We start from the raw sequence: 14507 nt of genomic DNA, 5'->3' as shown, positions 1-14507 counted from the left end.
CTCCAAGTCATTACTCCCCTATGGTTAACCAGATAACTATCAAACCACACATCCGCCCTTTCTCCAATGTGTACTGAAGCATAACTTAACTTTTCATGTTCAGGAATATTATATAACTCGAAGAATTTCTCACATTTTCTCAGCCAACTCCTGGGATTAGCACCATCAAACTCTGGAAAATTGATTTTGGGTTTTAAGGTTCTTTGACTATTTGGGGTTTCTGGGGTGTGTATGATTGGGGTGGGTAGTATTGGAGGTGAAGATGAATAAATAGGGTTTCGAAACAGGGGTGGACTTGAAAACAATGGTGCAGGTGGAAATGTAAAACCCCGACCAACATTAAAAGTTGATGGTGTGAATTGAGTTTGAGAAGTAGGAGAAGGGGTTTTAGTACCTGATGGTTGACCATATTCGTTCATAGCTGGAACAGTCGGTGTTCCAGCTGGTGTTGGACCCAGAGTGGTGTTGATTGGTGAGGTCATTGGTGACGGCGGAATCGAGTTTGCTGCTATTTGTAAGTTCAAACTCTTCAAAATCAGTTCGAGATTCTTGTTTGTTTCTCGGGCTTCATCTAACTGTGATTGAAATTGATTTTGGTTGTCCTCGATTGTTGCAAACCTCTTTCCGGTATCTTCAGCAAAAACCCCAAGCTGAGTTCTTATAGCTCGTAGGTCGTCTTGAATCGCTTGAATCTCCGGCGACGGAGCCGGTAACGGCGGCGGAGCTTGTTGCTCTGATACCATTTGTAACAAGAGGAGAGGTTCTCTTGTTACAATGGAGAATTTACAGAAAGAGAGAAAGAAGATAGAGAGAAAAGAGTGAGGAAAAGCTGATTTCAGTATTGATGATCCAACAAAAGTTCAGTACAATGGTACAAATAGGCCTGACTCAGCTACATCTCAAATGACACCTGTCCAATTCTTGTAACAGAATTGGGGACCAAAAAGCAATAAACTTAACTTACTCTAGGGACTTTAATATAAATGCAGAAGTTTAACAACTTAAAACTTAAGGGACTCAATTAAACTACTTATAACTTAAATTTATTAAGTCACAATAGACATTTGTGACAGATCACTCCGCCCAGTTAGGACGATTCCTTCATGTAATATTGATTGGATCCTTTCATGTCACGTTTTCATCTCATACCCTTGGCAAGGTGTGGGAGCTCTGCTGGTCCGGCGAGGTGCCAGACTCCACGTGCCCACGTGGTGATATCATGTTGTCGGTTTATGCAATGCTCTCCCTACTTATAATGTCTTTATCTATATGTATTCATGTTCATGACCGTACTTAGGCCCAGCTTTCAGGGCCATGATGTTATTTCCATGTCCCATGTTATTTCATTCGGGGTTTTACATACCAGTACATTCAATGTGTTGACGTCCCCTTTTATTGCCCGGGGACCTGCATTTCACAATGCAGGTACTGATTTTCAGGACGACGCACCTGCCTAGTAGGATTTCGCACTTATCAGCTTGTTGGTGAGCCCCATCTCTTCCGGGGCTTAGACATTTATTATTTATTATTTTCATGATAAGATATGCATTTAAAGGTATGCTGGGGGCCTTGTCCCAGCGAGTATGTTTTCATGTTCAGACTTATGTAGAGGTTTCATAGACTAGACTAGTCAGACATGTCATGTCAGATGTTTCAGAGTCGGATAGCCATTTTGGCTCATTTACGATATTTCCGCATTCATGTTTTAAATCAGTATTTTATTTAATGTTATGATTCTCATGTTTTATAAAAGCTCATCACATCCATGTTGTATTTCCGCTCATGTATGCCTCATGATGATTCAGCAAGCCATGTGGTTCGCTCGGTCACATGCAGTATGACACCGAGTGTCGTGTTTCGCCTAGGCCATGGTTCGGGGCGTGACAACGTTTGAGTTTCGGGGTTTAAGTTTTGGGGTTTGTGGTTTGAGTTTTGGGGTTTGGGGTTTGAGTTTTGGGGTTTGGGTGTGAATAATAATTAATTTTATATTAAAACTAAACAAAAAAATTCAAATTAAAATAATAATATTTGTACAAGGCATTTAATGCTAGCTAGTACTCTGTTAGAGAAAAAGGTAATTTCTTGATCAAAAAGTCAAATTTTAGTTTTTGATTGCCCAACAAATACGTGACTTAGCTGTACTTTGACAAAGATAAGTCCTTTCCCACATCAGTAGGTCTCTTTAGTCTCTTCCTCTTCCCCTTTTTCCCTCCAATACCAAAAATAGTGAAAGTTATCCAAATATATTACTTCTTCCTCTGTCTCGTTTATCTCTGTCCAGAGCCGGAAAAAAATATATCACAACAAAATCTTCATCTCTCATCCAACAAAATAGAAAATATGGCATTTGCAAGTCAAAAGGGAAAGGGTCTTATGAGACCAACAAAAAGTGTAGGGATTGATTTTGATGATAAACTATTGTGGAATCATGTCAAAGTTGTTTCGGTTGCTGCTGCTGCTGGTGGAAACAGAGTATGGATGTGTAACTATTGCAATAAAAGATTCACGGGATCATATAACAGAGTAAAATCACATCTCTTAAAAATACCAAACCATGGAGTTCAAATATGTTCAGCTATCGGTGGTGAAATATTAAGGGTTTTGAAGACAGAGCATGAACAAGTGGAAAGAAAAAAACCATCCATTCAAGTTTATGCAAGAAAGAAAGCTGATTATGTATCTCTTCCGGAGGGGAATGATTTGCTACAACCGAAAAAAAGAAAAGGTCCAGAAGGTGGAGCTATAGAGAAATCCTTTGGCCTCTTTGAAAGAAATACCGCCGATAAATTAGCAGCCCGAATGTTTTTCGCATCAGGTCTATCGTTTAATTTTGCAAGATCTCCTTATTTCACAAAATATTCACTGTTTCTAGCTGAAAATCATATTCCTGGTTATATTCCCCCGGCATATGATAGGTTGAGGACATCTCTTTTGGCTCAGGAAAAGACTAACATTGCTAGAAAGTTGCAACCAATTAGAGATACATGGAGAAAGAAAGGGTTGTCGATTTGTTCGGATGGATGGTCCGACATTAAGAGACGACCTTTGATAAATATAATGGCATCATCTAGTCGGGCCCAATATTTTTAAATTCAATCAATTCTAGTGGAATCGTAAAGCAGGGGGGAATACATTGCTAAATTGTTTATTCATGCAATAGAAAATGTAGGTCCGGATAATGTTGTTCAAGTTATTATGGATAACGCAAGTAACATGAAAGTGCCGGTTCTATCGTGGAGCAAAAATTCCTCATATATTTTGGACTCCTTGTGTTGTTCATTGTTTAAATCTAGCGTTGAAAAGTATGTGCCAACCTTCGGAAAGATCAACCCAATTTGCGAATGGATAGTAACGTTACTCGGTCAAGTAAATAGTCTGAAAAACTTTGTTGTGAATCATGACATGGCACTTGCAATTTTTCAAAAGCATTCTAAATTGAGCTTATTGAAAGTTGCCGAAACAAGATTTGCATCACACATTGTTATGACCGATCGTGTTAAAAAATTGAAATCGGCATTAGAGAAGATGTCAAGATGGTGATGGATGATGAATGGAAGCATTATAGGGGGGATAGGACACTTGAAGCTAAAACACGTGATATAAAAACCCTTATAATGAATGATGATTGGTGGGATAGTATTGATTATTTTTTGAAGTTCACGAAACCTATTGTAGATATGCTTAGAAGTGCCAATCTTGATAGTCCGAAATTGCATCTCATTTATGATATGTGGGACACCATGATTGAGAAAGTTAAAAAATGGGACACCATGATTGAGAAAGTTAAAAAAGTTATCTTTGAGCATGAGGGGAAGGATCTCATTTCCGGTCAATCAAGCTTTTTTAAAACAATTTATGAGATTCTTGTATCTAGGTGGAACAAAAGTAATACCCCTTTGCATTGTTTGGCACATTCTTTGGTTCCAAAATACTACCATGAATCATGGCTTCAAGGTGAAAATGGAATTCGAAGGCAAGCTCCTAATGAAGATCAGGAAATCTCAACGAACAGGGTCACATTCTTTCGAGATGCTTTAAAAATGATGAAATGAAGCAAGTCTCAATGGAGTATGGAGCATTTTGTAGTGGGGGTGGTTATTTTGGTGAGCCTCATGTGATTGATGCTATGGGGTATGAGGATCCTCTTTCTTGGTGGGCAAATCATGGTGTCTCGGCTCCACTCTTGCAAAGCTTAGCTTACAAGTTGCTTACTCAACCGGCTTCTCCCTCTTGTTGTGAAAGAAATCGGAGCACTTATTCTTTGATTCACATCATCAAGAGAAATAAATTAGCAACTTCAAGAGCCGAAAATTTGGTATTTGTACACTATAACCTACGGTTGCTCTTTCGCAAGAAGGAAAAATATACAAGTGGACCGAACAAGTATTGGGATTTAAGTATGTGATATGTCTACATTTTTTATTTAATATTTTCCTCAATAGTTATTTGCATAACTCTTTTTCCTTTTCGTGAAAATTTTCTAATATATATATATATATATTCTTTTTAATTTTGATGTTACTTTAGGTGGAGATCAATTTGATATTGATGAGACGATTGATGCTTTAACCGAGCCATCAATGGATGAACCTCAATTGGAGGGAGTGATCTTTGGAGAAGAATTTGAAGATTTGGAAGAAGTTGAAAGATGTTGTGGAGGAAAGCTAGGGCCTAAGAATTAAGATTAGTTAACTTGACTATGCTTTGTTGGTTTTTGTTAGTTAAGTTGAAATGATCTATTGTTTTTGCCTTTTGGTAACAGGGTGAATTTCTACTTGGTGTATTGGACTATTGATTAGTCATGTAATTCAGCAATTATAATAGCTAAATTGTGGGTGAAATGAATGTCTTTCTTTATCTCTTAAATTTTAGATTTCTAATTTCACACTTTCACTTTGTTTAACATCCTATTTTTACAGTTACAATACAAATTCATTCTTTATTTCAAGAGTTGTGCCGTTCTTGTTCTTGGATAAAAGGTTAGTTCTTTTCTTTTACTTTACATTTGATTCTTTTAATTATTTTTGTTCTATTGCAATATACTTTTAATATTTAGCTGCTATTTTGTTGTGTTCGTAGGAGAATGGAAGAATAATGCCCATCTTGGAGAATGAAAGATTGAATTCTACAATATACATGTAAGTTTTTCATAAGAATATCTCTCAAACTTTGTAATATCTTTATAGCTCTATTTTTATATAATTTTTAATTTTCTTAGCCGAATCCCCGCAACCGTATCCATAACTGGATACGCACCCCCGAATCTTAAAACTTAGATTTTGCCGAATCCGACACTCGAATCCGTACCCGTATCGGATACCCGCACCCGAGTCCATGTAACTTAGCTACACCCTATGGAGTTGGGGTCTGGAGAACAATCAGAAATCTTTGGCCTAAGCTAGCAGGGAAAATGACCATAAAAGTGGGAGATAGTAGTAAAACAAAATTTTGGGGAGATGCTTGGAAGAATCATACCCCTTTGAAGGAAGATTTCCCTAATTTATTCATCATATTCAACAGTCCTAAGGCAACTGTCAACGAGTGTTGGACTACTCAAGGGTGGGATTTATCATTTAGGAGACTTGAATGATTGGGAAGTGGACAGGGTGGAAAATTTGCTACATGAACTAGAGGGCTTCAGTGTCACTCAGGGGCGGAGCTACAGCGTTAAAGGGGGGTTCGACCGAATCCAGTAGCTTTTGCGTAGACACTATATTTGTACTAGGATTATGCAGTAAAGCTGAATAATTTTTACTTGGCGAACTTTTATATACTTATGCAGTGATGGTTCAGTGGTAATAAAGAGGCTAGCAAAGCTCTCTTTTGCCCCAAGATGTGGGTTCGAAACCCCATATTTGCCAATGTTTTTGCAAAGGGTCAAATTTACCCTCCAAGTATGGTTTATAGTTTAAATTTGCCCTCCATCAAAGTTTGGGATCAAATTTGCCCTCCTCGTTAGGATACTTGATATATTTGCCCTTTTATGGATGGAAGTCCACATCACAATAAAAAAAATAGCCACGTTGGATCCACATCAGATCCACGTAGGCAACTCATACCCAACCCAATAAACCCATAACCCGACCCATATCCCCATCCCATAAATATTCTTTCAACCCTAGTTCATTTTTTTTCTGGAAAGAGAAGGAAATCACGTTGATTATGTTTAGTGTCTTTGTTTTGGTGTATAGCCTCTCATTTATGCTTGTTGTTTATAGCACAATATGAAGTTGAGAAATATAAAGTCGAAGATAAAGTTAGTCAACTTGCTAGATCTAAACCAAAGTTGTTGGCTTTGTAATGCCTTCGCTCCTAGTCTCCGCTTGCAGCTCTTGACAAAAAAATTTAACATCGTGAGAAAAGAATTCTTGGAATATTGATTTCCATTGAAGAACACTAATTGAGGACTACAGGTTGAAATATAATCATGTCAATTTTGGATTTCGCTGCTATATAGTTCAGTAAAGAAGTAGGGTTGAAAGAATATTTATGGGATGGGGATACGGGTCGGGTTATGGGTTTATTGGGTTGAGTATGAGTTGCCTACGTGGATTTGATGTGGATCCAATGTGGCTATTTTTTTGTTGTGATGTGGACTTTCATCCATTAAAGGGTAAATATAACAAGTATCCTAACGGGGAGGGCAAATCTGATCCCAAATTTTGATGGAGGGCAAATTTAAACTATAAAACATAGTTGCAGGGTAAATTTGACCCTTTGCCCTTTGCTAATAAGCAAGATTCTCTTTCTAAAATTAGAAGAAAATATAAAATACTCCACTTCTTTTCCTTTGGGTAACTTTTTTTCCTTTTTGTTATTATACAAAATTTCTTTTTAACACTTTATTTTTAACAAAATATAAATTTGACAAGTAGAAAAAGCTAAAAGGATGTTACTTTGCTGCTACAATTTCTTTCATCGGTTTCTTTCACAAACCTCAAACTCAAATCCAAACTCAGATTTTCAAAAAAGTTAGGATTCCAACTTTTGTTATAGATCACCACTTCGTTGCCCCGGTCCGCCGGAGAACGGACCTCCGACTGGTGACTAGTATTTATATAGTGTTTAAGTCGTTGCTTTTTTAATATATTAAATACCGGTACTTACCTGTTAGTTTGGCGGTTGTTATACATTAGCTTGAGGTCGTTGTCCTGTCCTTTAAATTTTTGAACCCCCAAACCTCAAATCCTGGCTCCGCCTCTAGTGGCACTACATCAGATTCAGACTCTATAAGATGGAAACATAACAAGGATGGGCAATTTTCAATTAAAAGGGTCTATGAAATTGACAATAAACAACAAAACAGAAACCAGCAAATTTTGTGGAACAATGTCTGAAAAAATGTAGCACCAACTAAAGTGAAATGCTTTACATGGCTGGTAGTTAGAAGGGCTTGTTTAACTCAGGAAGTTTTGAAGAGAAAGGGACAGATCATTGTCCCCAGATGTCCACTATGTGGGGAAACAGACGAGAGCAACAGCCAGCCATCTCTTTCTGCATTGTAAATTCACTGCACAGTTATGGGCTTTATTTTTTACCCTCACAAACACAAATTAGGCCATGCCTGAGCACACTGCAGATCTACTGAGTTGTTGGATTAGAAGAAGATGAAGCAAGAGCCAGAAGAAATGATGGAGAATCATCCACACTGTATCTGGTGGACTGTGTGGAGAGAGAGGAATAGTAGAAGCTTTGAAGCTTTAAATGGAATTGTATTGTATCTTTTTATTTTTGGTGTAAAGAGAAAGAAATAGAGGAACCAGAGCTTGTAGATTTGTTAGGCTCTCTGTAAGTAGTATCTATCCCTTTTTCTTTTCTGTTCCTTTTTTAAGGTTGCCAGCATATCCTTAATGCTAAGGAATACAACATTACCAGTTTCAAAAAAAAAAAAAAGTATCCTATAGAATATTCTATAAGATTTTCATTCTTCGTCTATTTTCACGTAGTATCAAAGCCTCTAAGATCTTGGTAGAGACTCAACTAGCTTTTCATGTCGACGGCGGTGCTTGCCCATATGTGTCGTATGTCTGGCTAATGTTCCTATTTTTCTGTCTTCAGCTCTGCTCCTCCCTTCGGCAGCCAATGCAGCTACTCTCCAAGTGCTCATTCAGGCATCCTTCCTCTCTAACGACCATTCAGGCATCCTTCCTCTCTAACGACCATTCATGCATCGCTCCTCTCTAGCAACCATCCCGGTGTCACTCCACTCTCTAGGATCGTTCAACCAACGTTCATCTCTCCAGCAACAAGTGTCCTCTTGTAAACCTTGATTTTTTCTTGTATTCTACCAATTCAAGTAACGTTGATAATGTTTTGGAGATATATAACACTGAATCTCTTTTAAGCCATAGATTCTTTTTTGTGTGTAAATCAAGAAGCACTTTCTTTCATTGTGCAGTTACCAGCGACTTTCCGGAGGAAATAATTCCAACACCACTTTTCCTTTTCGTGATTGTCCACTACTCCAACGAGATCGAGGCATCAACTTTCCACGTTTTCAAAATAAACAAACTCGGTAATCCCACTTTGAGTATGAGGGGGCATATTAGAATATTAAATGAATATTTGTCTAGATTCATACACGTCAAAATTCATTGTATTTGAATAATAAACATCTTATAGAATAATTTATAGGATACCTTAGGATATTCTGAATGTCATTGTAGAATATTTACTTGCCTTATTTTTTTTGAGATCGAATATTTACTTAACTTAATAGGACAGAGATTAGCTACCTATCATATTATACATTGTTAATCGAGTCAAGAGAAGTTTTTTCATTTTCACAAGTACCAAAAACATCTCCTACACTGTTATGGCACTTACAATTATATCAGCACCAAAATTATTATTTTTTGATAGCCGTGGTGTACGGGCTAGTTTGCGCTCTCCTCGACTAATTCTATAGGGTACCTGCAACTTTCTGCCAGCACAGGTACCGGTAACTGTCTACCTAGGCTTAGATAGTTGAGAAGAAATCACCTAGTATTTTTGCCTCTGCAAGGATTCAAACCTGAGACCTCATGGTTCTTAACCCACTTCATTGACCATTAGGTACATCCTTGGGTGATATACCATTGTCAAAATAACCCCGAGGGTTAGCTCAATTGGCAAAGGTTGGGGACTTGTGTCTTAGGTCACAAGCTCCAGCCATGTGCCAAGCGAACTAAGTCCAGTATTTAAGTGAATACGGGTAGAGGGGCGGGCCCATTATTCCCGAGTTTCAAAAGCTGCGATTGGCCCAAAGGGTTGGATTCAGACAAATTTCTTGGTCACCAAATCTCAGTATCCAAACTTAAATATTCTATTCTCACAGACAAATGGAAGACATCCTTTCTTCTTATGAAAACTAAAGACAAAAGTCAACTATGTTTTTTTCCTGCTCAATCGACCTCTTAATAGGAAAAAACAGAAGGTTTACACACGTAACCACTTCTTAAAAGCAAGTAACTGGCTTTTGAAAATCCAATTTGTGGGCCCATTATTTATTTAGTTTTAATGACGAATGGAGCCATGAAGGATCAATATTCAGGAATGCAGCTATGACAGTGTGTACCACCTTGTCAATATTTTAACTGAACCCTAAAGCAACAAAATGGTCATGGCTAAATAACGGTCACAGCAACATTGCTCTCATGGTAGTAAATTAGTAATGGAAAACCCCTGTTCCAAACAGTTTCACAACATTGTCAGCTAGAAAGCTAGCCACATTGAATATATTACATCATACTATGCCAGATTTTTTTAACGGCCTTATCTAGTTGCAACTGTTAGGTTATTTCAGTTTTAAGAAATGGCAGTATGCCAAAAGTAAAAAAGGAAGACAACGAATGAGAAGAAGCCAGACTATAGCAGCAGAACTCCTACATGTCCAAAATGCATAAGGAGGTCACGTGGAGAATGAACTTTACCTGTATTTGTTAAGTTCCTTAAAGAGAAGGAAACATTGATCTTTGTCGATGAATCCGTTGTTCTGCCAATGTCAAAAGAAACAACTTTATTAGGAGCGGGAACCAAGAGATTTAAGGTCACACACAAATTCCCTTTTGCAACTTATTTCAATAAGCTCCAAGATGAAATTTGGTGAATTTCCGTAAGTAGAGGAAAACAGAATCTTCTTTAACATTATACACCTAGAGAGTAAGGAAGGGGAAATAGCTTTTAAATCAGAAAACTTTTACCAGTTATATTTACGTGTACCTCAAAGTTCTATGGAAGTACTTTCTGCTTCACCATTTCCTTCTTTCTGCCTTCACATCCCCCTCCCCCCCCCCCCCACCACCCCCCCACTCGTCCTTTTTCTCTCTCTCTCTCACACGCATATACACATATATCTACCTGTTTGTGATTGTTCAGGGAAGGGGAGCAAGGAATCGAGTGTATTTAAAGTTGAATTATGTATTCTCAACACCTACGCCATTTCATCTACTTGTTTCCGTATATATGAGAATACCAAAATTATGTTTGTCGAATAGAGTCGTGTGGAACTGTATCAAACGTTTCTCTCTTAGTTTTCAATAAAATCTCTCTTCTTATATCAGGAGTTCTCCCATCACATTTGCTTAATCAAAAAATATTATCTCTTCTTTTTGATGCTGGAGCATACTAAGGGCAACTACATATGACTTACAGGTCATATCTCTTCTGCAGAAAAGGAAAGAACAGAGGATATAAGCTTATAATAGAAGAATATTCTCCATGGAAAATCACAGAAGCTTATTGGAAAACAGGTTGTCAAGTGTCCGACTCACGGTGTTATCAATCAGGCTAAATGCTTTTCCTAAAATCCTTCGCCTCATTCGATCCTTTTCAGCCACTTGTTTTTCAAGCTACAACCAAAAGAGAAGAAATAAACAAATCAATATGCATGTGCAAGGTGCAAAAGCTACAGATAATATTAGTGCTATGGCAAATACAATAACATGGAAATGGTACAATGATTTCTGGTAGCTTGTAGCTAAAAAGACAGCAAATGTTACCTGATGTATGAAGCTACCACATATACCAGCGAGAATTAAGTTGATGACAACGTAAATGCTCAGTACCACGCAGAGAATAAAGAATAAGCAATACCAACGTGAGTCCCTGAAAGAAAAATACACGATGAAGGTTTCAACAGGACCTTGAAAGAATAAGAAAAAGAAAAAAAGTCAGTCAAACATTCATGAAAGTTTCTACAGGAAAAAATAAGCCCAACATTTACTTTAATAAGACCAAATGTTCAGTAAGAAAGTTTGGGAATGAGAAAAATTGAAGCTTTACTCAGATTGTGCTCTTATTCTATTATTACGGCTTTTTCTAGATTATGAAGGTGGGACACACTACGTTCTACTGTAGCTATGTGTATAACCAAAACGCAGAGCTTTTAACGGTAAGATTAACTTACCTGTTAATGATTCTAGATCTTGTCAAACTCTAATGGTATAATAGAGGGTAAAAGGGAGACTAAATACACTTTTTAAGGCCACTTACTTGTATGCAGGAATCCAGACATCTGGATGGTTTGATGCAGTAAATAAAAGGAACATTTGGTATAATGTGGCGCCATATGAAGTAAACGTGGTTTCTTCTAGCCTTGTGTCTGTAAAGAAGACATATCCTAACCAGCTCGAGAATAGAAGAAATAAAGTAGATAAAGCCTGCAAAGGTGAGCAAGGAGAGCAAAAGAGAGCACAGATAAAATATAAAAAATGGAAGGTTACGTTAGCAAGACGATAAGAATCCAGGTGTGAAAATTTATCATATCAAGTGGCTTAAGACGTCTGTTACTGTAAAAATAAACAATTAACCCCCAAAATTATGAAAACTAACCACAACATTCAGGTAGGCACCAAGCAGTCCTGTAAGGATGAGAAAGTTCTCTCGCAATTCCCTGTTGTCAGAAAAATGGAGTTAAGATATATTAGAAACCACAACAAAGGAAGCAAGTCAATCAAGAAAAGTAAGTTCTATAGGATGATCATTTGAACAACATGTCAACAACATTATATGAGAGTGACACTTGCTTAATGTTCTGGAAGTTAAATTGCTTAATGGTGAGCCTTTGATGAATGTCGTCACAATGTATATATTTAGTAGAAATGCATGCAAGTACCATATGACACTTGCTTAATGTTCTGGGAAACACCACTAAAAGCCCACTTCTTTCCAATACCTTCACATATAATTTAACACATAGGTTGTCTATTGTGCGTAATAATCATATTCCTACTTCCAATTATTAATCCCTCCGTTTCATTTGTTTGTCTTACTTTTCTTTTTAGGCCGTTTCAAAAAGAATGTCTCTTTTCTTTTTTGGCAACTCATTAATTCCAACTTTGCACATGACATATTTAAGATTAAATGACATTTTGGTACATTGCATATCTTTAGTTTAAGACCACAAGATTCAAAAGTCATTATTTACTTTCTTAAACTCCGTGTCAAAGTCAAAACCAGGAAAATAAAGTAAAACAGTGGGAGTAAACATCAACAAAGAGTAAGAATAAAGAATGCTACAAATGCATACGTATTGTTCAAAATCAAGAACACTACCCGGAGATAGGGTGCAATATGAAATGATAGATAATAGTCATTTGTGAGGAAAATAAAGTAGATCACAATATCTGCAACCAAGCTTAAGAGCAAAATGACCTGAAAATCAACCCCAAAAGAAAGAAGCTGTTAGCAAAATAAATTATATGTTTTTGTGAAAATTCTAAGCAAATAAAGATTCACCAATTCCAATAAAACCTTCTGTCTTCCCAAAGAGGAGAGAAAATCCCCATATTTTCATTGTAATCCACATCTTTACTTCTTCTTTTTTTTTTTTTTTTAATTCTTTATTTAATTGGTAGTATATGGTTTATATTTCCACCTGCGAGCTGGTGTTTGAACTTGCACTCATATAATATGGGGAACGGGGTAAAGGAAGTAGGAAAACGAGGAGAAACTAATTGGAGAAAGTGACAAAAATGGTCACTTTTGTTTGGGATAGGTTCAAACTAGTCCCTTAAATATTCTTTGAGAAATTTTTGTCCTTTAAGTTGTCAAAAGTTAACATTTTTGGTCTCTGACGTTTGGGGAACTGTGAAGGAAAAAGGGATTTAACAAGAACTCACATCTAGACGTATAATTTTAGGTGTGATTTATGTTATTTTTGGGGTTTAGTATAGTTATTTATGTTGTTATTTTTTAGGATTTGATGAAACTTTATTAGTGTCTTTGGTTAAATATTTTTTTGTACAGTTTTTGTCAAATCTAACAGACGAAATTTGTTAAATATATATGATAAAGACCAAAATTGCTTAGAGCTCAATTTTATGCCTTACTCATAATTTACTTTTTGTTTTATGTTTTATGAGAGACTTTTATTTTATGCCTAAGAAGTTTGAAAATATTAAATAAAGGTCAATTTATATGATAAACTTTTATTTATAGTTTGGTCGGAAAAAAAAAACATCTTTATTTTGAAAAAAAAATTATTTTATACATCATATTTTACTCTCGATGACATGATTTAAAGTCACAAAAATGTCTATGCATATTTTAAACCATAAATCTCAAATACTCCATCTTTCTCTTTCTTAAACTTTGTATCCGAACAAATATTGTCAATTATCATATAAATTGGTATGGGAGAGTATGTATCTACAAACTACGAGGATAGGAATAACTGAAATGTAATAAAAAATTAGAAGAAAATACCAAGATTCATAAGGAAGAAATTAAACATAAAGGAACGGTACCAAATACCTATAGCTTGTTGAGATTCCTTTCCAGTAGAGATGGAATCCTTCAAATGATATTGGAAATAATGTGTTTTTTTTAACTATATAGAAGCATGGGTTTAGACCCATGCTTCGTCGTCCGTCATCTATTTTTTTTTTAAAAAATGTGGGTCCCATACAAAAAATCAACCAATATTTAAAAAAAAAAAAAAAAAAAAAAGTAGAACCCACCATCTCCAAATTCACCGAAAAAAAAAGTAGACCCCATATCAACAAAATCAAGCAATATCAAAAAAAAAAAAAGTAAATCCCATATTAAAAAAACAAACAATACAGAAGCATGGGTTTAGACCCATGCTTCGTCGTCCGCACCAACCAATATTAAAAAAAAAATGTGGGTCCCATACTAAAAACCAACCAATATTTAAAAAAAAAAAAAAAAAAAAAAAAAAAAGTAGAACCCACCATCTCCAAACTCACCGAAAAAAAAAAGTAGACTTCATATTAACAAAATCAAAAAAAAAAAAAGTGAATCCCATATTAAAAAAATAAACAATATAGAACATGGGTTTAGACCCATGCTTCGTCGTCCGCACCGACCAATATTTTTTTTTTTAAAATGTGGGTCCCATACTAAAAACCAACCAATATTTAAAAAAAAAAAAATTAGAACCCACCATCTCCAAACTCACCGAAAAAAAAAAAAGTAGACCACGTATTAACAAAATCAAAAAAAAAAAAAAAAAAAAAAAAAAAAAAAAGTGAATGTCACTTAAAAAAAAACAAACAATATAGAAG

The 14507-nt window shown here is 36.1% G+C and overlaps 2 protein-coding genes across 3 annotated transcripts; one reads left to right on the top strand and one right to left on the bottom strand.

Moving 5' to 3' along the window:
• The first annotated feature begins 2149 nt into the window (after positions 1-2149).
• On the top strand, positions 2150-4333 carry LOC132037453 (uncharacterized). The gene is made up of 2 exons (XM_059427975.1): positions 2150-3702; positions 3754-4333. The coding sequence occupies exon 1, from the start codon at positions 2341-2343 to the stop codon at positions 3088-3090; it is 750 nt and encodes a 249-aa protein (XP_059283958.1). The 5' UTR covers positions 2150-2340; the 3' UTR covers positions 3091-3702; positions 3754-4333.
• Positions 4334-7104: 2771 nt separating this feature from the next.
• On the bottom strand, positions 7105-12953 carry LOC132037456 (two pore calcium channel protein 1B-like). 2 transcript variants are annotated; one of them, XM_059427984.1, is made up of 7 exons: positions 12509-12953; positions 11812-11872; positions 11473-11639; positions 10980-11085; positions 10752-10829; positions 9912-9973; positions 7105-7227 (listed from the first exon to the last, which is right to left on the bottom strand). In XM_059427984.1, exons 3-7 carry the CDS (start codon positions 11526-11528, stop codon positions 7221-7223), a joined length of 309 nt encoding a protein of 102 aa, XP_059283967.1. In that variant the 5' UTR covers positions 11529-11639; positions 11812-11872; positions 12509-12953; the 3' UTR covers positions 7105-7220. The 2 variants fall into 2 exon arrangements, with proteins under 2 accessions (XP_059283967.1, XP_059283968.1); XM_059427985.1 differs by having other exon boundaries at positions 11473-11872.
• Between the last annotated feature and the right edge of the window lie 1554 nt (positions 12954-14507).

Source organism: Lycium ferocissimum, chromosome 11 (genome assembly GCF_029784015.1).
Source record: "Lycium ferocissimum isolate CSIRO_LF1 chromosome 11, AGI_CSIRO_Lferr_CH_V1, whole genome shotgun sequence".
NCBI classification, from domain to species: domain Eukaryota; kingdom Viridiplantae; phylum Streptophyta; class Magnoliopsida; order Solanales; family Solanaceae; genus Lycium; species Lycium ferocissimum.
The sequence above is the reverse complement of the archived record's forward strand: the minus strand, read 5'-3'. Positions and strand labels throughout refer to the sequence as shown.

Bases quoted from the DNA above. Each gene is read 5' to 3' on its own strand.
- LOC132037453 (XM_059427975.1), top strand. From the start codon at position 2,341: ATGGCATTTGCAAGTCAAAAGGGAAAGGGTCTTATGAGACCAACAAAA.
- LOC132037456 (XM_059427985.1), bottom strand. From the start codon at position 11,528: ATGTTCCTTTTATTTACTGCATCAAACCATCCAGATGTCTGGATTCCT. The intron at 10,830-10,979 runs GTAACATTTGCT...TTTTGGTTGTAG, and splicing joins GTGGTAGCTTCATACATCAG to CTTGAAAAACAAGTGGCTGA. The intron at 9,974-10,751 runs GTGAGTCGGACA...TGACATTGGCAG, and splicing joins TTAGCCTGATTGATAACACC to AACAACGGATTCATCGACAA.